This window comes from Salvelinus fontinalis, chromosome 11, assembly GCF_029448725.1.
Source record: "Salvelinus fontinalis isolate EN_2023a chromosome 11, ASM2944872v1, whole genome shotgun sequence".
NCBI classification, from domain to species: domain Eukaryota; kingdom Metazoa; phylum Chordata; class Actinopteri; order Salmoniformes; family Salmonidae; genus Salvelinus; species Salvelinus fontinalis.
Genome location: NC_074675.1, coordinates 39,943,117 through 39,966,734, shown reverse-complemented (window position 1 = coordinate 39,966,734; position 23,618 = coordinate 39,943,117). Strand labels below are relative to the sequence as shown.

At 42.5% G+C, this 23,618-nt stretch overlaps 1 protein-coding gene across 20 annotated transcripts in view; it reads left to right on the top strand.

The window, feature by feature from the left end:
- The window catches only part of LOC129865730 (adhesion G protein-coupled receptor L3-like), a 306,636-nt gene that overhangs the window by 116,579 nt on the left and 166,439 nt on the right, over positions 1–23,618 (top strand). For all 20 annotated transcript variants that reach the window (XM_055938713.1, XM_055938710.1, XM_055938701.1 and 17 more), the window contains one exon: positions 15,493–15,602. In XM_055938713.1, coding sequence (XP_055794688.1) covers positions 15,493–15,602 — 110 coding nt within the window. The remainder of the gene's footprint in view (positions 1–15,492; positions 15,603–23,618) is intronic.

Here is a 23,618-nt window from a genome sequence, read left to right as displayed (position 1 = left end):
GGCTATATTTGTCTCATCAATCATCGGGACCTGTAAACTGTCCCGACCCAGCCTTACATTCCGGGAATGTGGTTTCAGTCATCCGGCCTGAGAAAGCGCCAATTCTTCAAAACACGTATCAGTGTACCAGGAAATGCATATGTTTATGACGGACTGAGCTTACAGTGTCTTGGACTTCTGCCACGGTGCTAGAGGGACAAAGCCGTAGTACTCAAACCCATATGTTTCGTTCATCCATAGGCCCTTCGATATGAAATGGTATTAAAATACAATAACCCACAAGCTCTGCAGCAGTCTGGGTTATTGTCCCTAAATAGGGAGGGAGAAGAGAGACAGTCGAAGTCCATTCTGTGGTTTGGTGCCTAATTCGTTGTTGACTCGCTGTTCCTACAGGATGAACAGGGGCTTATCTTAGAAATACAACATGTGAGAGAGGGAATTGTGAGCAGTCAAAACCCACTATATAAAAAGCCGCTAATCTGTCGCAATGTCTGAGTAGGATTATGTTCGTCAGGGAAAAAAAGTCCCAAGCCGCTCATATTTGGAGAAGTGCTCTTTCCTTCTGTTCTAAAATCAAAAGGAATGACCCAGATTCAATCAATCAAGACCCTTTCAATGTCTCCACAATTCCCCCAGAACTCATAACCCTATGGGTAATACAACTCCATTCATTCGGGTCCCAGAGAATATCTTATAAATACGTTACAAGTTAGTCGTAGTGATTGAGCAGCCACTTTTGCTAATCCTGTGGCAGTATAGAAAGGGCATCAGGTTTGTTGCCCGGAGTGCTTTTGTCAAAAGACTTCCACACAGTTTGCCTCCTCTCAAACTATTTGGATGTTTCACTAATGTTAACCGACCATCCACTTCTCTAAACGTTTGAGTTGACGTAAGCCACAATATGTGTCTTATTGCGTCTCCTTTACGCTCTGATTGTATTGGTGGCTTGTCGTGATGCTCCATGCGGGTCACACATTTGTTGAAGAGATTGGTAGACAGAGCCTTGAATACACTGCAGGGCTTGAGTGGTTTAAAATAGGGGTCCCCTTCAGCGCATTCAATCCCCCTCCCACACGCCTTCCTTTGTATGTACTGTTTACATTCCTTTCCCATCTATCGGCTTCGTTGTTTAAATCTCCATTCAGCCTGGGTTGTGATGTCGGAGGACGGAAAAAGACAAATGGATAAAAAAATAAGTGCTGTCCGCCAACTGTGGTTTGATGAAGACTCTGGGTTTGTGTGATAAATGTAGTCGGTGTTTCCATAATATATCCTTTATCATGTTTGCTGTGTGTGTGTGTGGTGAGTAAGCCAGTACATAAACACTAGCTCACTCTGTGTTCATGCATGCATGTATGTGTAGGTTGGTGTGTTGTGCCCGAGAACTCTTTAACATTGCCGATGCTTTCCATGTACGTGTGGGCCTCTTCATAATATGCACTTTGAACCAAATCCCTGTCAAGACTAATGCCGTTTCAATGCCAAATTTAAGGAATGGACTTTAGTCCACGGAAAGATGCAAGTTATCATGCCTTTCTTTGTATGGCAGACACGGTATGACTTGCACTCCGAAGAGGACTGAGTGAAAGGGGTCAAAGGGCATACCCAATTGACACACACACACAGTACACGTGTACCATGGTTCTCTACGACGTCCTTGACTCTCGTTTTAAAAACCTCCTGTCACTGCTTAAAGACATTTTGTTGTAGTGGGGGGATAAAAGAAAGAGAAGACTCATTTGCCTCTTCTTGAATTGTTATTATTATTCAAACTTTTTTTTTTAAATGGTCATGCAGTTTTTAAAGGGTTTTTGTGCCAGGCTGGGAGACAGGCTGAATGAAAAAGATTGATGCTGTGGCGTGCAGCTGGGATAGACAATGAATGAAGTCTACTGTGGACAGGAGGACCATCACTAAAGCGTAATGGGTCCCTACAGAGGGACAAGGATATTGACCTGTCCGTCACTCTTGTTCGCTCTCTTTCCTTTTTTCTTGGTGTTCTCTCTTTTTTATTCCCTCTCTCACTCACTCCCTCCCTCCCTTTCCCTTCCCATTTATCTCTACTACTTCTCTCTCACTATCTACAGTGCCTTCAGAAAGTAGTCATACCCCTTGACTTAATCCACATTTTATTGTTACAGCCTGAATTCTAAATGGATTAATTTTATTTTCTCACCCATCTCCACACAATATCCCAAAATGATAAACTGAAAACATATTTTCAGAAATTCTATCAAATGTATTGAAATTAGAATACAGAAATATTTAATTTACATTGGAAAGTATTCAAACCCCTTGACTTTTTCCATATTTTGTTATGTTACAGCCTTATTCTAAAAATGATTAAATAGTTTTTCCTCATCAATCTACACACAATACCCCATCATGACAAAGCAAAAACAGGTTTTTAGAAATGTAGAAATAAAAAGCGGAAATAGCTTATTTACGTAAGTATTCAGACCCTTTATTATGAGACTCGAAACTGAGCGCAGGTAGATCCTGTTTCCATTGATCATCCTTGAGATGTTTCTACAACTTGATTGGAGTCCACCCGTGGTCAATTCAATTGATTGGAGGGAAAAGAAACGCACACCTGTTTAGGCGACGTGCGGCTAGCAGAGAAGAACACTTGAAAAAGAAAAGGAAAGCTTCGCACTCTAGGAGCTCAGATGCACTAATTTAATAACATAATAACCAACGTTTTGACAGACAAGCTGTCTTCATCAGGGTATAACGGTAAACACTGCGTGTCACTAGTTTATATAGTGTCAAAGGACACACACGAGTATCTGTAATCATGGCCGGCTGTGGCGTGTTAGCGTTGGTTAATTTACAGATGTAAATAGAACATATAAAAACAGAAATAGATACAATTAGGCTACATAGGCCTACAAACATTTAAAATTAATAGAAAAATCGAATGAATGGCTTCAGATAAATTCTACGTTGAGACTGACGGGAACAAGGGTCTTTTAAATTAATGATCCAGGCAGGCTCTCCTTTTAAAAAATAAAAATAATTTGAAATGTTTTGTTGGATTTGCCCCAAACATAACACTTTTTTGCCAAATTGTTTGCGGTATTCATTTAGTGCCTTGTTACAAACACAATGCATGTTTTGATCCATCCTCAGTTTTCTATCACAGCCATTAAACTTTTTTAAAGCGTTTTCCTTCCTCTTCGGCAACTGAGTTAGTAGTGACTGGGTGTATTGATACACCATCCAAAGTGTAACTTCATCATGCTCAAAGGGATATTCAATGTCTACCAATAGGTGCCCTTCTTCCTCTGCGAGGCATTGTAAAACCTCCCAGGTATTTGTGGTTGAATCTGTGTTTGAAAATCCCTGCTGAACTGAGGGGACCGTACAGATAATTGTATGAGTAGGGTACAGAGATGAGGTAGTCAATCAGAAATAATGTTCAACACTTATTGCACACAGAGTCCATGCAACTTATTATGTGACTTTTCAAGTGCATTTTTACTCCTGAAGTTATTTAGGCTTGCCATAACAAAGGGGTTCAATACTTATTGACTCAAGACATTTCAGTTTTTTTAACAGATTTGTACAAATGATGAAACATTTCCACTTCCACAATATGCGCTATTGTGTTACATAATCTAAATGTAATCCCTTTAAAATTCAGGCTTTAACACAACAAAATGTGGACAAATTCAATGGGTGTGCATAATTTCTGAATGCACACTGGAAACTGTTGTACAAATGTGCAACCATACACACTTCACTATAAAAGTGCTTACTTTTTGTATTATGTACTCTTTTCTCCTTTCTTACTGTCTCTTTCACCCTACCACACCATCCACACCTCATTTCAGACCTTTCCAGACCAGGTGAGATGAGACTTGTAGCTCCTCTCTCCTCTGAAGAACATAACACACCATTTTCCCTTATTGCCACTGGAGACAGACTAATAACAGATACTTTGTCAGCCTGAGTGTTGCACTGTGATGCTCTTCCCCCAGCTAGTACACTCAAACAGACATTCAAGGGGGACACAAACGGGACTCGTTTTCTCTGAATAAGTGAAAGGAAATTCAAAGTGTTTGTTTCTTTTTGACACGTTTATACCTCAAACGCAACTGACCTGAGGAAGAACTCAGTCCCTGTTGGTTGTGTCATCGCACCATAATATGGCTGTTTTGACGAAATGTCTTGAAGATATTATTGTAAACATTGATTATGTAGCAATTCAGTGCAGCTAATGCTACAGGTCACTTATCTCAAATCCATGACTATTGTTCTGTCATAAACAGCTTTTTGGACTCATCTGTATCCTTTTGATTTCAAACAGTATTTCAGTTCATTGATACATACAGATACATACAGATACATACAGATTGATACAGACTCTATCCTGTATTTTAGTTGTCTAACCCTGAAGAATCTGTGTCATCGACAGTGGACGCCACAGCCCCAGTATTGGACAGACACCACAGTAGTGTCTGTTTAATAGGAGGGGGATGGGGTGATGACTGAACCCATTCATTGTCATTTGGTGGCAGCGGTGGGATCAAGCAGCGATTATAGCGATTACGATTTGTGCTTACATGGGGCTCTGCGTTTTGTGCCACATCCACCGTCGTCAGCTGTGCTGTCTAAACCCTAATCTGTACGCTATAACAAACGGCAGAGGAGGGAGCAGGCGGCAAAGGGTAGGGAGGGAAGGCTTGGCCGGGGGCTGCTGTAGCAGGGGTTGTGGCCAAATTGAAAAATGAAGAAGCAGACTCTGACACCCCCCCCCCCCCCCCCCCCAACAAGCCCCGAGATGTTGAATACTCAATTTATATTTTATTGAAGCAAGCCGTTAATGTCAACAAGAGTCTTTTTTCTTCTTCTCCTTCCTTAATACGATCACCTTTTTTCTTTCTGTCCGTGTTCTGAGACGGAGTACGTATGCGAGTGGTACTTGGCTCAGTCTGTCGAAAAGTGAAATAGTCTTTATCAAAATGTCAAACAGTTGACAAGACGATGACAAGCGTTTATTTATTTATTTATATCATGTTCTGCTGGACTGCTTACCGCAGATGCTGAATGTACTATATCTTTATTTTTTTGACAGTTTTTGCTGCTTTTTCTGCAGTAATTTAGGACCTACTGCAATAATTCGTCAAGTCTACAGCATACGCCGTACATCACATAATCCATAGTAATTTGACTTCTCGAATCAAATAAAGAACATTTTGAAATTCCATTCCGTTAGACAACACATCTTGCACGTTAAGCATTTGGAAGGTACGTATTGATACTTTCCACATTTTCTTATGTTACAGCCTTATTCTAAAATGTTTTAAATAAAACAATTACCTCAGCAATCTACACACAGTACCCCATAATGAAACTAGTTTTATTTTTTTGTTTGTTGCTAATTTATAAAAATTAAAATAAAACATTTTTACATAGGTATTCAAACCCTTTGCTACATTGAGCTCAGATGCATCCTGTTTCCATTGATCATCCTTGAGATATTTCTACAACTTGATTGGAGTCCACCTGTGGTAAATTCAATTGATTGGACATTATTTGGAAAGACACACACCAGTCTATGTAAGGTCCCAAAGTTGACAATGCATGTCAGAGCAAAAACCAAGCCATGAGGTCAAAGGATTGTGTCAGCACAGATCTGGGGAAGGGTACCAAAAAATGTCTGCAGCATTGAAGTTCCCCCAAGAACACAATGGAAGAAGTTTGGAACCACTAACACTCTTCCTAGAGCTGGCCGCCCGGCCATACAGAGCAATCGGGGGAGAAGGGCCTTGGTGAGGTAGGTGACCAAGAATCCGATGGTCACTCTGACAGAGCTCCAGAGTTCCTTTGTGGAGATGGGAGAACCTTCCAGAAGGACAACCGTCTCTGCAGCACTCCACTAATCAGGCCTTTGTTAGTGGCCAGATGGAAGCCACTCCTCAGTAAAAGGCACATGACAGCCCGCTTGAAGTTTGCCAAAAGGCACTTAGACTCTCAGACCATGTGAAACAACAATCTCCGGTCTGATGAAACCAAGATGTAACTATTTGGCCTGAATGCCAAGCGTCACGTCTGGTGGAAACATGGCACTATCCCTACGGTGAAGCATGGTGGTGGCAGCATCATGCTGTGAGGAGGATTTTCAGCGGCAGGGACTGAGAGACTAGTCCGGAGTGAAGGGAAGATCAACGGAGCAAAGTACAGAGAGATCCTTGATGAAAACCTGCAACAGAGCTCTCAGGACCTCATACTAGGGGTGAAGGTTCACCTTCCAACAGGACAACAACCCTAAGCAAACAGCTTAGACAATGCAGTAGTGGCTTCGGGGGAAGTCTCCGAATGTCCTGGAGGGGCCCAGCCAGAGCCCGGACTCGGTCGAACATCTCTGGAGAGACCTGAAAGTAGCTGTGCAGCGAGGTTCCACATCTAACCTGACAGAGCTTGAGTGGATCTGCGGAGAACAATGGGAGAAACTAAATACAGGTGTGCCAAGCTTGTAGCGTCATACCCAAGAAGACTCGATGCTGTAATCGCTGCCAAAGGTTATTGAGCAAAGTACTGATTAAAGGGTCTGAATGCTTATGTAGATGTGATTTCATTTTTTTTATTTTTATAATTTAGCAAATATTTCTGAACCTGTTTTTGTTTTATCATTATGGAGTATTTTGAGTAGATTGAGGGGGAAAAAACAATTTTAGAATCAGGCTGTAACGTAACAAAATGTGGAAAAAAGTCAAGGGGTCTGAATACTGTTCAAATAATACCCCTTAAAGTGGTGAATTGGCAGCGTAAACAGTGTGCTGGCCTTGCTGTTTTTCACAGGCGTACTTTTTCTCTTGTGTTTTTTCTTACTGTATTTTGTCTTTTTTTTTCTTTTTCTCAAGGGTGTGGATCATCTTTAATATTGCAGATATATTGTTGGTTCAATGTAATTGTCTGCATCATTTCCAATCCCCATATATTTTTGGGCTAAATGTATATCCACACACACACACACACACACACACACACACACACACACACACACACACACACACACACACACACACACACACACACACACACACACACATACTTTTTTTAGAATATACCTTTATTATTCCCTGCAAACCCTACCACCCCTCCCCCAATTGGAGTAAACTAATAAACAATAAGACTTAGGCTTCTACCTTCAGTTTATGCATCTTATACACATTTTACAGATACAATCTCTTTTACAATAGTGTTTGTTTTTAGTCCTTTATTTCTGATGAACATCCAGTTTGATTTCTATTTGTAACTGTGCTATTTCACAACATTTCTGAACCTATATAAATTTTACAAACCCCGTATATTTTACATTGGTTGTTGTTATTAGTCCCACCCTTCAGCTCCATTCAACCCCTCCCATATATCTCTTAATACCATCCATTTTTGTTTTCTGTTTCTTTTCCATATATTTCTCAACTGTGCTGTGATGCTTCACAAAAGTACTGACTCTTTCGATTCTCATAGCTTCTACAGATTGTAAATTAAAGATAACAGGTTTACTAAAATAATTTATATTTTATTGATCGATTGACTGACTTTTCAAATCACCTAGTATTGCTATCTGCAGCGTTAGTTCTAGGTAAATGTTGCAATTCTTCAGCCATTCCTGGACCTGTTACCGAAACGAGCTACTTATGGACAGTACCAAAATAATTGATCTAATGACTATTCCTCCTTGCAGCAAAATCTGCATGCTGGGAAGATTGTATCACATATATATATACACTGCTCAAAAAAATAAAGGGAACACTAAAATAACACATCCTAGATCTGAATGAATGAAATATTCTTATTAAATACTTTTTTCTTTACATAGTTGAATGTGCTGACAACCAAATCACACACAAATTCTCAATGGAAATCAAATTTATCAACCCATGGAGGTCGGGATTTGGAGTCACACTCAAAATTAAAGTGGAAAACCACACCACAGGCTGATCCAACTTTGATGTAATGTCCTTAAAACAAGTCAAAATGAGGCTCAGTAGTGTGTGTGTGTGGCCTCCACGTGCCTGTATGACCTCCCTACAATGCCTGGGCATGCTCCTGATGAGGTGACGGATGGTCTCCTGAGGGATCTCCTGCCAGACCTGGACTAAAGCATCCGCCAACTCCTGGACAGTCTGTGGTGCAACGTGGCGTTGGTGGATGGAGCGAGACATGATGTCCCAGATGTGCTCAATTGGATTCAGGTCTGGGGAACGGGCGGGGCAGTCCATAGCATCAATGCCTTCCTCTTGCAGGAACTGCTGACACACTCCAGCCACATGAGGTCTAGCATTGTCTTGCATAAGGAGGAACCCAGGGCCAACCGCACCAGCATATGGTCTCACAAGGGGTCTGAGGATCTCATCTCGGCACCTAATGGCAGTCAGGCTACCTCTGGCGAGCACATGGAGGTCTGTGTGGCGCCCCAAAGAAATGCCACCCCACACCATGACTGACCCACCGCCAAACCAGTCATGCTGGGGGATGTTGCAGGCAGCAGAGCGTTCTCCACGGTGTCTCCAGACTCTGTCACATGTGCTCAGTGTGAACCTGCTTTCATCTGTGAAGAGCACAGGGCGCCAGTGGCGAATTTGCCAATCTTGGTGTTCTCTGGCAAATGCCAAACGTCCTGCATGGTGTTGGGCTGTAAGCACAACCCCCACCTGTGGACGTCAGGCCCTCATACCACCCTCATGGAGTCTCTTTCTGACCGTTTGAGCAGACACATGCACATTTGTGGCCTGCTGGAGGTCATTTTGCAGGGCTCTGGCAGTGCTCTTCCTGCTCCTCCTTGCACAAAGGCGGAGGTAGCGGTCCTGCTGCTGGGTTGTTGCCCTCCTACGGCCTCCTCCACGTCTCCTGATGTACTGGCCTGTCTCCTGGTAGCGCCTCCATGCTCTGGACACTACGCTGTCAGACACAGCAAACCTTCTTGCCACAGCTCGCATTGATGTGCCATCCTGGATGAGCTGCACTACCTGAGCCACTTGTGTGGGTTGTAGACTCCGTCTCATGCTACCACTAGAGTGAAAGCACCGCCAGCATTCAAAAGTGACCAAAACATCAGCCAGGAAGCATAGGAACTGAGAAGTGGTCACCACCTGCAGAACCACTCCTTTATTGGGGGTGTCTTGCTAATTGCCTATAATTTCCACCTGTTTCCACCTTCCATTTGCACAACAGTATGTGACATTTATTGTCAATCAGTGTTGCTTCCTAAGTGGACAGTTTGATTTCACAGAAGTGTGATTGACTTGGAGTTACATTGTGTTGTTTAAGTGTTCCCTTTATTTTTTGAGCAGTGTATAACATTCTATTGGTTTCAATCATTTTGTATAATTTAAATTGAAAAATTTTAAGTTTTGAATCCGGTGTCGTTTTGCGTGTCAATTCATAAACCATGTGCCATGGAATCGGTACATCGAAAATCTCGATGTAGAGCAGACATTTCCATATGTCTGTGTTATCTGCATGTGTGACAACTCCACCAGTCCTATTTATGATGCAATTTACAAAAAATATACCTTTTTACATTTTTTTAAATCAATTTTTTTCATTTTTTTAAATAAATTAGTATATTTGAGTTTAACCACTATTTGTTGTCTTTTCAGGTGGATTAAACTGAAATTGCAACCAACTTTCTAAGGCTTGTTTAAAAAATTATATTTTGGAGATTTTGTTTTCGAATAACCGAAAGTGAGCAGTTGTAATCTGAATAAAGGGAAAAAGGCCATCCTTGAACATGGGGTGAGACATTCTTAATAATTTACAAGAGAACCATTTTGGATTTAAGTATAACTTTTGTATGACTAATGCCTTTAGTGAGAGGTCTAATGCTTTAATATTTAATCATTTCTGCCCTCCAAATTCATAGGTGTTCTTTATTAACCCAGCACCTACGGTTTGAAAGATGTGCGTATGACCACAAACTTTTCAAAGCATACCCCTACAATAAGGATTTTGTCTTCATTTGTCATTTTGTAAAAAAAAATTCTCACCAATTGAATGAAAAAAAGAGCTAATTCAAATATGTATTTCTGTTTGAGCCTTACACTTACGAAACACAACACGAGTGATGTTATTCTTAACCTTTCCCTAGAAGGACTCCAACGCACATTGTTCCAGGGTGATGTTTCCCTAAGGTACAGATCTCGGATCAGCTTCCCCTCCCCCAATTACATATTTAAATCAATCAACACCATGCGAATCCGTTGTTTCACCCTGCTAGTTCAAAGGGTCTGCGTCTGAGCCAAGAGTCTGATGAAACCCTGGTTTATCCTCCTAATTGGTCATTGTGAAGTCGTAGCGCCAAGTGGGACTTAATGTGTTTCATTTTAACTAATTATTTTGTATTTCTTTTTGGGGGTTATTCATCTGGAGTATTCATGTGCTTTGAGAAAGCCAGTTCACATGAGACCGAGGAATGTGTTCCAAATGGCACCCTATTCCCTACATAGTGCACTACTTTTGATCAGAGCTCTATTGACCCTGGTCTAAAGTAGTGCACTAAATAGGGCAATGGTCAAACGTAGTGTTGTGAATGGGGGGTGCCATTCAGGTTGCAACTTGATAGAGGTTAAGTTGTAGGCTGTGCATTGCATGATATGTGCCACAATGCCTTGTGGGAACTGGAATATTGGTCAAGACAGATGTAAAGGCAGGGATTAAATGTGCAACCCACATCGTGGAGTATTGTATAGTTTAATCCACCCCAGAGGAAATGTATTACAAACCATGATGAAAGTTTTGAAAATGACATGGCATTCAGTCAACATGTTTTAATCAAAAATAAACTCTTATGTGGAGGATGGTATTGGCTTTGTATAATAGCCCTTCTGCAAAGAGAGCTCTCCTCTTTAAATATTCAGGGGGGTATATTTAAATCTATTAATCATGATAAACAGGAGAAATAACATGATTGCTTCTTCAAGTAAAATATATTTAAGATAATGTACTGTGTGTGTATGTTCACAAGTATATGTGTACGCCTTTGTGTTTGAAGATCTTACCCGTAATACCTGTCCCAATTGACCTTGCCTTTCTAACTCCAGCTGACATCCAATCCCAACATCTACTCACCCCATCACCTTTGACAATTACAAGAGCCCCCCATTCCTTGATAATAAACCGAGAGAGAAACCTGCCTGGCGATAAGGAAGGCTTCTATAATTGTCTTCTTTCATTGGCCTGTACCTTATTTATTTGAGTGGCGTTTATAGCCTTTGGAATGAACTCTTCCTATGGACAAACGACCCTCCAGACATTTCTAGCGGAGGCTCTCGCCCTGTAATCCGGGGTGAGTGAGTGACGGGGGGGGGTCACGACCCCATAAAGCCCGGATGGGTGCTGAATCTCCGGGCCATATCTCATTAAGGGGCGAGGTTGTAAACGAGACTTGCCTTCACTCTCTCCCCTTACTGGAGCGATTGATTAGTCCAGGGACAATCAATGTTAATTAAGGTGTGAGGGAACCTTTTAATTGTACTGCATGAATCATTGTGTCAGCTTGCGCCTTGACCTTCTTTGATTTACATTGTGAATGAATGGCTCCTCGTTGAGAAGCAAATACGTTCTAGATATTGCCAGATGAACCTAGTAGATATCAGAAGATTTTGATATGAGTTTTAGATTTATGCATAGCTTGTCAAGGATGATGAAGAGGATTGACTCGCATGCATAGGGCATATCGTATATTGTGAATGGCTCTTGGTGACAAGTTATTGAATTTTAGATACTACCAGATGAACCTAGTAGATTGAAGTGGAGATTTAGTAGTCAATATGTTTTAGATACAGCCAGGTAAGGCTATTAGATTTGGTAGTCAATATGTTTTAGATACAGCCAGGTAAGGCGTGTAGATTTGGTAGTCAATATGTTTTAGATACAGCCAGGTAAGGCGTGTAGATTTGGTAGTCAATACGTTTTAGATATAGCCAGGTAAGGCTAGTAGATTTGATAGTCAATACGTTTTAGATATAGCCAGGTAAGGCGTGTAGATTTGGTAGTCAATACGTTTTAGATATAGCCAGGTAAGGCTAGTAGATTTGATAGTCTATACGTTTTAGATATAGCCAGGTAAGGCGTGTAGATTTGGTAGTCAATACGTTTTAGATATAGCCAGGTAAGGCGTGTAGATTTGGTAGTCAATACGTTTTAGATATAGCCAGGTAAGGCGTGTAGATTTGGTAGTCAATACATTTTAAATACAGCCAGGTAAGGCTAGTAGATTTGGTAGTCAATACATTTTAAATACAGCCAGGTAAGGCGTGTAGATTTGGTAGTCAATACATTTTAAATACAGCCAGGTAAGGCTAGTAGATTTGGTAGTCAATACATTTTAAATACAGCCAGGTAAGGCGTGTAGATTTGGTAGTCAATACATTTTAAATACAGCCAGGTAAGGCGTGTAGATTTGGTAGTCAATACGTTTTAAATACAGCCAGGTAAGGCGTGTAGATTTGGTAGTCAATACGTTTTAAATACAGCCAGGTAAGGCGTGTAGATTTGGTAGTCAATACGTTTTAGATATAGCCAGGTAAGGCGTGTAGATTTGGTAGTCAATATGTTTTAGATATAGCCAGGTAAGGCGTGTAGATTTGGTAGTCAATACATTTTAAATACAGCCAGGTAAGGCGTGTAGATTTGGTAGTCAATATGTTACACATATAGCCAGTTAATGCTAGTAGATATTGTATGGCTTTAGAGATTTTTGCATAGCTTGTCAAGGGATGATAAGCAGAGGTTCACGTGCGTAGGGTATGTGACTTCTATCTCCTCTAGCTGTGGCATTGACCTTTTGTCTACTGATGTGCACAGATGATTCGTTCATATCAATCAATACACTTTAATCCAATGAGTCCCTCCGTAACGCTGGTGCGTTTTGGACTAACCCTTTTTTAAACACTGTTTGAGCTAAGGAATTCTGGGTTGTACCATTTGGATTCGTTGGATTTTGTCCGTAGATACCATTAGTCTGTGTAATTTACGGGGGCTGAGCTAGAGCGGTGTTTGTGAGACAAGGGCAGATCCCAAAAGGGCCCGGTAACGGGTATTTTTACGAAAACGTCTATGGTTTGAGCACTAAGCTGAGACTCTATGATGCTCACAAGCTATACAAGAGTTGTTAGAACGTAAGATGTTCTTCTCCATAGATCATAGGAAATCCCAGGACAGTGTCTCTAATACTGTAATATGCTCACATAGTCGCTGTCACAAACTCCACACTGACTAGTTGGATATTAATTTTTCCGGTGAGAAAACAATTTCTGTGCTATAAACAGCATTTATACACTATATATACAAATGGATTTGGACGCTCCTTCAAGTTAGTGGATTCAGCTATTTCAGCCACTCCTGTTGCTGACAGGTGTATAGAATCGAGCACACCGCCATGCAATGTCCATAGACAAACATTGGCAGTAGAATGGTCTTAGTGACTTTCAATGTGGCACCGTCATAGGATGCCACCTTTCCAACAAGTCAGTTCGTCAAATTTCTCCCCTTGTAAAGCTGCCCCGGTCCACTGAAAGTGCTGATATTGTGAAGTGGGAAATGTCTAGGAGCAACAACGGCTCAGCCGCGAAGTGGTAGGCCACCCTATCTCACAGAACGGGACCGCCAGGTGCCTCGGTTTCAACACTCACCAAGTTACAAATTGCCTCTGGAAGCAACGTCAGCACAATAACTGTTCGTTGGGAGCTTCGTGGAAGTGTTTTCCATGGCTGAGTAGCCGCACACAAGCCTAAGATCAAAATGCGCGATGCCAAGCGTGGGATGGAGTGGTGTAAAGCTTACTGCCATTGGGCTCTGGAGAAGTGGAAACGCGTTGTCTCTCGAGTGATGAATCAGGCTTAACCATCTGGCAGTCCGATGGACAAATCTGGGTTTGGCGGATGCCAGGAGAACGCTACCTGCCCAAATGCATAGTGCCAACTAAAGTTTGGTGGAGAAGGAATAATGGTCGTGGGCTGTTTTTCATGGTTCGGGCTAGGCCCCTTAGTTCCAGGGAAGGGAAATTTTAACGCTACAGTATACATTGACATTCTATATGATTCTGTGCTTCCAACGTTGTGGCAACAGTTTGGGGAAAGCCTTTCCTATTTCAGCATGACAATCCCCCCCAGTGCAAAAAGTGAGGTCCATACAGAAATGGTTTGTAAGATCAGTGTGGATCAACTTGACTGGCCTGCACAGAGCCCTGACCTCAACCCCATTGAACACCTTTGGGATTAATTGGAACGCCGACTGCGAGCCAGGCCTAATCGCCCAACATCAGTGCCCAACCTCACTAATTATCGTGTGGCTCAATGGAAGCAAGTCCCCGCATCAGTGGAAAGCCTTCCCAGAAGATTGGAGGCTATTATAGCAGCAAAGGGGTGACCAACTCCATATTAATGCCCAAGATTTTGGAATGAGATATTCGACAAGCGGTGGACCTTAATGGATGGATCTGTTTATGTCAAATTGTTTAGTGTTTTGCGTGTAGCCCTGGTTGTCCTGAAAATAAAATGGTAAAACCATTCAATGTGAGGCTAAATATAAGGTCTGGACAAGCAGATAAATGGTCAGATACTGTAAATGAAAAGCCGATTTTTGCTGGGATCTGTGGACTGATGGGGTTAAGCATGTGATGGTACATTTTGTGCAGTAAGTGGTGTCATTACGCCTGGCGACATCATCGGGTGCACGTGGTGGTTGAGCTTTGATTGATGAATGCCAAAAGTAAAATGGCAGACGTAAGACACTGCCAGCCAAGTAATTGTGTTGATAATGAAAGCCGAGGTGAAGGCTCTTTCGCGTCTGAGACGATTTTGCACTCGGCCGACTGTTTCCTGTCCCCATCCGTCATACCCTGAGTATCAGTCTGCACACAGTGCAAATTCATATCACGGCACAGAAATTGCGTACGTCCCAAATTGCACCCTATTTCATACATAGTGCACTACTTTCAACCAGGGACCATATTCCTTTTGTCAAAAGTAGTGCACTATAAAGGGCATAAGGTGTCATTTGGGATATTGACATTGTTTTAGCCTTATTCTTCTCGTCAAATGGGTGATTCTACAGTTGACAGCATGGCAATCAATGTCCACAGAACCCGCAAATGCATCGACCTCTTAATCTGAGCAGCGAAATGAAATGGGAATTAATTCTAGTTCATTAACCACATGCTAAATATTTATCATATTTGCCAGTGTCGCAACATCAGCGTTTGATTGGGCACCTCTGGATATTGACTTTATGATTCTATTGTCAGTATATCTGAATCCACAAACACACACTGTAAGGTTTTACACATGCTGTAAAACCGTCATTTGGATCATCCTGGATGGTCAGTCCTTGCGTCCATAGGTCTGTCTATGAATTTGAGTGTTAACATTCCTCTTGCTCTGTCCCTCAGTTGTTGACCAAAAACCATTGCAGGCTGACTGCTTTGTTGTTTGAATCCCAGGTTGGCCCCGTTAACCTAACGTTTCTCTTTCCTTTCAGATGTAATAATCGGACCCAGTGTGCTGTAGTGGCTGGACCAGATGTATTTCCTGACCCTTGCCCCGGAACCTATAAGTACCTAGAAGTCCAGTACGAATGTGTACCCTACAGTACGTATCTCTTCATTCTCTTATGGTTCTCGATGCAGTTCATTGCTTTCCCATATTGCACGCTATTCCCTATATAGTGCACTACTTATAGGACTTAGGTCAGTAGTGCACTATATAGAGAATAGATTACCATTTGGGACAAAGTCTGTGACATAGTACATGATGATTTCTTCATTGTAACTTTCTTCGTTATCACGCTTAATTTCCATGTAACTGCAATGCCACTTCACTCTGTCATATCCTGAAATGTATGATTATGTCATTTAAGTGAATGTGGTCCCTTTTTAAGGATGCAACAATAAGAAGGGGTCTGAAGTGCGGTAGCATGGGTGCTGGGAAATGTCAGTATCTGATTCCGGTAACCTCTATTGTGCAGGACTATCGATTGTGCCCTCAAATGTAATGTGAAAAATGAAAGTTCAAATTCACTTTAGCGTGTCAAAATGATTACCTTTATTCCAAACCCTGGTCGATTTTATCTCCGACAATATCTGTATGAATGTCTGATATATTTCTCTCCTTTATCCAACTCATCATTTTGTATCTTCATGTATGAATAACACATTGTCAATGATATTCCAGCACATGCCATATTGGGCTTATAAGAAATAGATGTTATTAGATTTTCTGATGTGCACTGTATTGATTACTATGGGGATCTGGTATACAAGTGAGGCATTGGATTCAAGCTAGATTAAGATTGAATGTAGTGTTCTACTTCAAAGGGCTATCACCCATACATAAATCAACATTGACATTTCGATGTTGATGTCATTCTTATTCCACCTGTTCTTCCTTTAACAGTGTTTTTAGACAGCTGACAAGACAGGGTAGAGGTAATTTTTAATGATAAGACCACATAAATAGCCCTATTTGATGTTGAAACATAAACAGATGTTTTGCAATTGGTCAATTGATTTGCTCACACACATAAAATGAAAATATTGCATCGGTCGTCAACTGATACTTTTCTGAGTATTCAGCCTCGGTTCTAAGCATTGAGAAGGGAGCTAACGGAGCTGCCGGAGCTGTCGGAGCTATTACCAAGTGTGTCCATCAAGTTAGTCCTTTAGCATCAAAGGAAGTTTAGCTTTATTCGAAATGCAGTCAAGTTTTTAGCTGCCGTGTTCAATTTAATTCCAACAGAACTCAATTGTATTGGCTTAGCTTCTAGCTAGGCCAATTATTTGACAAACACACTTCGTATATGGGATGAGAGACCTAGGCCTGAACCTTTTAAAACCTTCAAAACAGCATGCCTTCCAGCCACAGTGGCATCATAGCATGACCGAAGCACCCCAAAGGTATCCATGGGTGAACTGGAAATGGAAAAGGTTTGGGGTGTGAATGGAATACCCAGCGTGTAGACCGGGTTAAACAGACGAACAGGAAGAGAGGATGTGGTCACTGGAAGTGCACGGCCATTATCATACGACCTCCCACATTGTTTCGCTGACCTTGGAAAGAGAACGTTGTTTACCGTGAAAGCCTGTGGTACCGAAGGTGTCAAAAGCTAACCACATGGGATTTAGAAGCTATTGTAATTTGGAATGAACTGGATGTGTCAGTTAAAGACAATTATATTTGCTGCCATCCGGCTTTGTGCCTTTGGAGAATGCACAGTATCATGCAGCGTTTCAAATGAAACAAATGTCGCATATCAGATGTTATTTCATTTTCTGGTGCTTTTATCTACGTTTTCTATATACAACAAATCTGAGGTGATTATGCAATGAAAAGGCAGCCTTTCAGAAACTAAATATTGGATAATAAAAATAAAATCTCTAATTTCCAGGGTGGTGGTTCTTATCGTAAGCTTATCCACCATACAGTACTTGGATAGATTTGAGCCACAACCCATTTGTTCAGTGGTAGCATTGGACTCAACAGTCCACATCAAATAATGGATCTTCTTCCCTGGTGGTGAATTCAGACACCTCCTACAGTAAGCACGCCTCTTTTTTCTCAGAATCAGTGTTTTGTTTTGTATCAAACACGGGTGATTACAACTACCTCCACTAGCATCACAATTGCAACTCCATGTCAGAATCCATCAATACATTCCTCTAACTAGCTCCAGTACTGCAATGCTGACGTGAGCGCTTAAGACACAGAGAAGACATAGAGGGCTAATAGCGAGGATGGCCAAAAGCACTGACTTGTCTGTGATTTTACTTATTGCCAGTTAAATGAGTAACATGTTGGGAAAAGGAGTGGATTTGAGATGAGGCAATTATGGGCAGATAGATGGTATAAGGAGGAATGGGTAGTAAACCAGCCCCCCATACCCAACCCTTCTCCAGAACCATAACCCCTCACCCTTCTCCAGAACCATACCCCCTCACCCCTCACCCTTCTCCAGAACCATACCCCCTCACCCTTCTCCAGAACCATACCACCTCACCCTATCCCACTGACAAGTTCTCTCTCTTGTTCTCTCTCTCTCTCGTTCTCTTTCTCTCTTGTTCTTTCTCTCTCGTGTTCTTTCGCACCCTCTCTGCCTATATCTCTCTCTTCCTGTGGAAGATGTTTTCATCAGTATTCCGGTGCTGAAAGCAGGCTCTTTCAGCATAAGTTACAGCTCCTCTCTCCGTCTTCCATCAGCAGAGGAGAAGGGCTCCATCAGACCCACACCTGCAATAGTAGTGAATGAGACGGCGCAGAGAGCTTCACTCTGACGCCATATGATATTGTTTTTATTAGTTGGTGAATTCAATTCACACCATGAATTGTAATGGCGGTTATTCTGGGAGCTAGCTACACCTGTGTTTGCCTGTGATTTGGGGAGATGCAGACCAATAGTCGGAATAATCAGAGATAAATAGAGATACAAGAGCTTCCTTTTTCTAGTCGGTCCAAGACGACAAGACGGTGCTGAGTCGAAGGCAATCATGCTGGCGCAGAGCCCATGCGCGTCATGATAATAGAGTAATTTGTGGAAACCAACTCTACTTTTATACCGCTTCTCGTCGGTAAACAACTACTTTCTGATATTGCCACGTTGCCAATGATATAAGCCGTCGTTATGTTCGCATCAGCATGAACTTGTGTTTCTCCAACGCCAGAACACTCACTTACCTCCACTGTGCTTCCCTTGTTTAGACGTGCTCTGCAATGCAGTTTGTGGATTACTACGGCTACCCTTTTGGAATGAGTGATGCGCCCGTCGTCCTGTTGTGATGACCTATAACCTTGACTCTCAGGCCCTGTTTGAATACTCTTAAAAACGCCTCGCTCCTTCAACCCTTCCTTGAAATAATCACTGATGGTAACGTGAATGGGTTGATCAGTGCAAGCGTGTCACCGCATTGCTTTCACCAATCATACATTGTGCCAAATCAGTGGTTTGCTCAAGGACGGAGGAAGGAAGGATACACTTTAAGAGGATTCAAACCGGGCCCTTGATTCGAATTCTCTCATGTCTCCAGAAAGATTCAGAAAGACTCCCCCCCCCCCCCCCCCCGTCAGCCCCGTCCCTCGCTTATCAAATCTTTTGTTCTTTAACGAGCGGGTCCCAACCCACTCTTTTAGCGGTCAACACTGTTTCTCAGTAGCCCTCTGACCCCACACTTTCATAACTTGAATGAATCCATATAGTCATAACACCTCAGAGTGCTCCTTAGTTCCCCGCAGGGTCATGAAAGAACACACACCCCCTGTTTAAAAGGCGGCAGTGTCCCTTGTGGAATGTTTGGCCGAACACCAAACTCCCTTTGGAGGAAAAAGAGGGGGTTGCAACCTGGCATCGGCCTTTCCCAACTCCCTACCTCCTCTATGACTAATTAGATGGCGAATGTACTGACCTTGATTTCTGCTGATAAATCCCGATACGAGGTAAAAGCAGAGCTTTCCTGTTCTTGCACGCTAATAAATACATTGTAAAAAAAAAAAAATATGTACAAAAAAAGGCACAATGCACAGCGGGATCTCGCCAGCTCCGAACACGGCTTGTGTGCACAAGCTAAGCCAAGATGTATAATCATGTAATCAAGGCCTTTTTGAGTTGGCTGAAATAAGGTAGTCAGTCCTCAGCTTTACGTCGTGGCGCACAGCCACATACTTTTGCCCGGCAATAAGCCATTTTTATTTATTTATTTTTGCTTCTAATTATTTCCGCATGGACGAGCAATCAATCGTTAATAAGCAGAAACCGGTTCGGCGGCCTAACCGAATCAAGCAACTGATTATTTTTGGCACAACACTCAGCACCTGCCTGGTGCTGAGACGGCAGATAAAAATGTGAAATCAATGTGGCGCGTGGGTGTCGTTTACAGTGCCGCCCCCACAAAATGTGGTGTCATTACGGGCGCCATTACGCCACGGTCACACCTTTAGTAAACAGCACCTGTATGAACGGACTGTTTGGCTGACCAGACACTTTGTCATAGTCAGCCGGGCTCCCTGAGGCCTGTTGCGAGATTGATTTCAAATCTGATTTGATATGAAAATGATGACATGAAAACGTAAAGTCTTGGCTAAATGCTTAAGAGGAAAATACAAATAGTCTGCGTCAGTGTAACCTGTCATTCACACTGCAAGTAATGGCATCAATATCTAGCCTGTGATGTATAATTGCATATGTATTTGTCTTTATCAGATAAACAGTATATAACTAACTCAGTCAGTCATTTCGTCGTCAGTTGTATATAAGGCATTCACACAGCAGGCACCAGCATTAGCTTACAGACTGACAGGGAGTCTTGTCACCTGAATGACTATATCCACCTCTCCTAATGTGTGAAAGGGGGATTGCAGTGCTATCATATCGTTTAGTGACAGCTGACCACCCTGCAACTGGGGAAAGCTTATGATGATGGCTTATGGTCTTACACAGTGTGTGTGTGTGTGTGTGTGTGTGTGTGTGTGTGTGTGTGTGTGTGTGTGTGTGTGTGTGTGTGTGTGTGTGTGTGCACAAATATAAGGGGAAAATAAAATCACTGACTTGTATCTTGAATGTCAGTCATTGGTTTGAACACTGACCTGAAACTGATTATGTCCATGGTTTTGACTAGTAGGCTCCCAGATCCACAGTCATTGTGTTTTTGTAATTAATTGATCACATTGTTGCTAATTGATTAAAGGGAAAATTCCAAATGTTCAACATCAAATTGATCATCTCTTGAACCACGTGAAAATGGCGCGTTTCTGTTTTGTAGTCAGATGCGTTTTTCCGATGACATCATCCAAAGAGACTGATGACGTCATCTGGTATGCATCGTGTGATTTTAACCAACTGTGAGCAGGCGAAGGCTGCTTACTAAGAGGAATACATACTAATACAGTGTTAAATGCACTGACTTCTCACTTCAACAAGGATACAGAGTGTAACTTGATTATCATACAGGATACATGGAAAGGCGAGGGAAATTAGTAGACATTAATGCATGTATTTTCCTGCATTGTTCCAGTAGTGGGTCAGTAATTGCACAGGAAGGGTGTGATTACCAATGTGGATAAATGGGGGTGTTAGAGGTGAATCTGGGCATGTGGAAAAATGCTTTCCCCCCACTAATAGCCATGTAATTTATCAGGTCCTCGTTCTGGCCTCTATCTTTTGGTTCTTCATGCGCACAAACACAGGCACACGAGTATGCACGCACGCACGCACATACACACACACGCAGATGCAGGCATGAACACACACACACATTTTTGAAAGGGGTGCTAAGTTCAAAGAAAAGAGAGACCCGCACGCACACAAGGGATACTTAGTGCCAGGGCTATCACTCTGAATGGAGATTGGCCTCATTGGGGTCTCTCTCTGCGATATCGCCCTGCTAATCCGAGTTCCTACAGTGTGACTGGTGTAATGAAGCTCCCTCTTTCTTCTGTGTTCTCTCACCAAACACTCTTTATCGCCCGGCTAAAAGCTTTCTTATTTCCCCTCTGCCTGCTTTCACTTTCCTGCTTCCCTTCTGTAATTTCAAGGTTTCTGGAATCAAGGCATGTTCAGGAAGTGAAATTAAGTTATTTCTGCTCCAATTCCGGTCCATGTTCCTGAAAATGTATTTAATCTTTATTTATTTTGCTTGTGTTATTTTCCCCTCTATCGGTCTGTCTGCTGCCTCTCCCTGGTGTATGACTGGTCGGCTGTGCGCCAAGTCTTTGCACCTGTCTCTCTCTCACACACGCACTTGAAAACACACACACACACACACACACACACACACACACACACACACACACACACACACACACACTAATGCTCACACACCCACACACACACACACACACACTAATGCTCACACACCCACACACACACATACACACACTGGCGGCTTCCTGCACTGTCAAGGTTATGAGAGAGCACAGCTACTGCTCCCAGGGAGGCAGAGCAATAGAGGAGAAAAGGAGAGGGAGGGAGATGGAGAAATGGGGGACAGAGGAGAAGCGAGACAGGAGGAGAATACAAGAGGGACAGGGACGGAAGGAGGCAGAGGGACAGGGGCGAAAGGAGGCACAGGAGGCACAGGAGGCAGAGACTTAGACCGAGCAATTGTACCCGTGACCCAACCCCCCCCGCCCCTCAGGGAAAAATAATAGAAATTGTATCCGTGACCCCCCCCCCAAGGCACATGCTATTCAAAGCCCTCTAATTTGTGTCATTAATTAAGAAGTGGGAGTCTAGTCACTGTGCCCTCCTAGGTTCAGAGAACAGGATGAAAGGAGGGGAGGAAAGAGGGTGAAATATGACCAAAATGGCCTCCGCTCAGCCATGAATCTCTATTAGCGCCTAATGATACCATTCTGCCACCTCGCTGCTATAATGATGGAATTGTGAAATATTAATTATTTAAATGCAGATCAATACATCTGTCGTTCACGTGGGCAGTGCTAGCGAGGGCTTAAGAGGGTTACAAGGTCACTAAGGCCTTTTAGCATTATGCAGAAGCCATTATTATTTGTGTGACCCCGAAATTCTAACATACACTACCGGTCAACTTTTATAACAGCTACTCATTCAAGGGTTTTTCTTTATTTTTACTATTTTCTACATTGTAGAATAATAGTGAAGACATCTGAATGCATTTCAGCCAATCAGTTGTGTTGTGACAAGGTAATGGGAGGTATACAGAAGATTGCCCTATTTGGTAAAAGACCAAGTCCATATTATGGCAAGAACAGGTCAAATATGCAAAGAGAGATGACAGACCATCGTTACTTTAAGACATGAAGGTCAGTCAATATGGAACATTTCAAGAACTTTGAAAGTTTCTTCGTGCAGTCGCAAAAACCTTCAAGCGCTATGATGGAACTGGCTCTCATGAGGACCGCCACAGGAATGGAAGACCCAGAGTTATCCCTTCTGCAGAGGATAAGTTTATTAGAGTTACCAGCCTCAGAAATTGCAGCCCAAAGAAATGCTTCAGAGTTCAAGTAACCGACACATCTCAACATCAGCATCAACTGTTCAGAGGAGACTGTGAATCAGGCCTTATTGGTCGAATTACTGCAAAGAAAACATTACCATAGGACTCCAATAATAAGAAGAGACTTGCTTGGGCCAAGAAACACGAGCAATGGACATTAGACCGGTGGAAATTTGTCCTTTTGGTCGAGTCCAAATGGGAGATTTTTGGTTCCAATAGCCGTGTCTTTGTGCGCCGCAGTGTGGGTGAACGGATGATCTCTGCATGTGTATTTGGTGTTGGGGTGCTTTGCTGGTGACACTGTCTGTGATTTATTTAGGACACTTAACTAGCATGACTACCACAGCATTCTGCAGCAATACACCATCCCATCTGGTTTGGGCTTAGTGGGACTATCATTTGTTTTTCAACAGAACAATGGCCCAACACACCTCCAAGCTGTGTAAGGGCTATTTTTACCAAGAAGGATAGTGATGGAGTGCTGCATCAGATAGCCTGGCCTCCACAATCCCGACCTCAACCAAATTGAGATGGTTTGGGATGAGTCGGACCGCAGATTGAAGGAAAAGCAGCCAACAAGTGCTCAGCATATGTGAGAACTCCTTCAAGACTGTTGTAAAAGCATTCCAGGTGAAGCTGGTTGCGA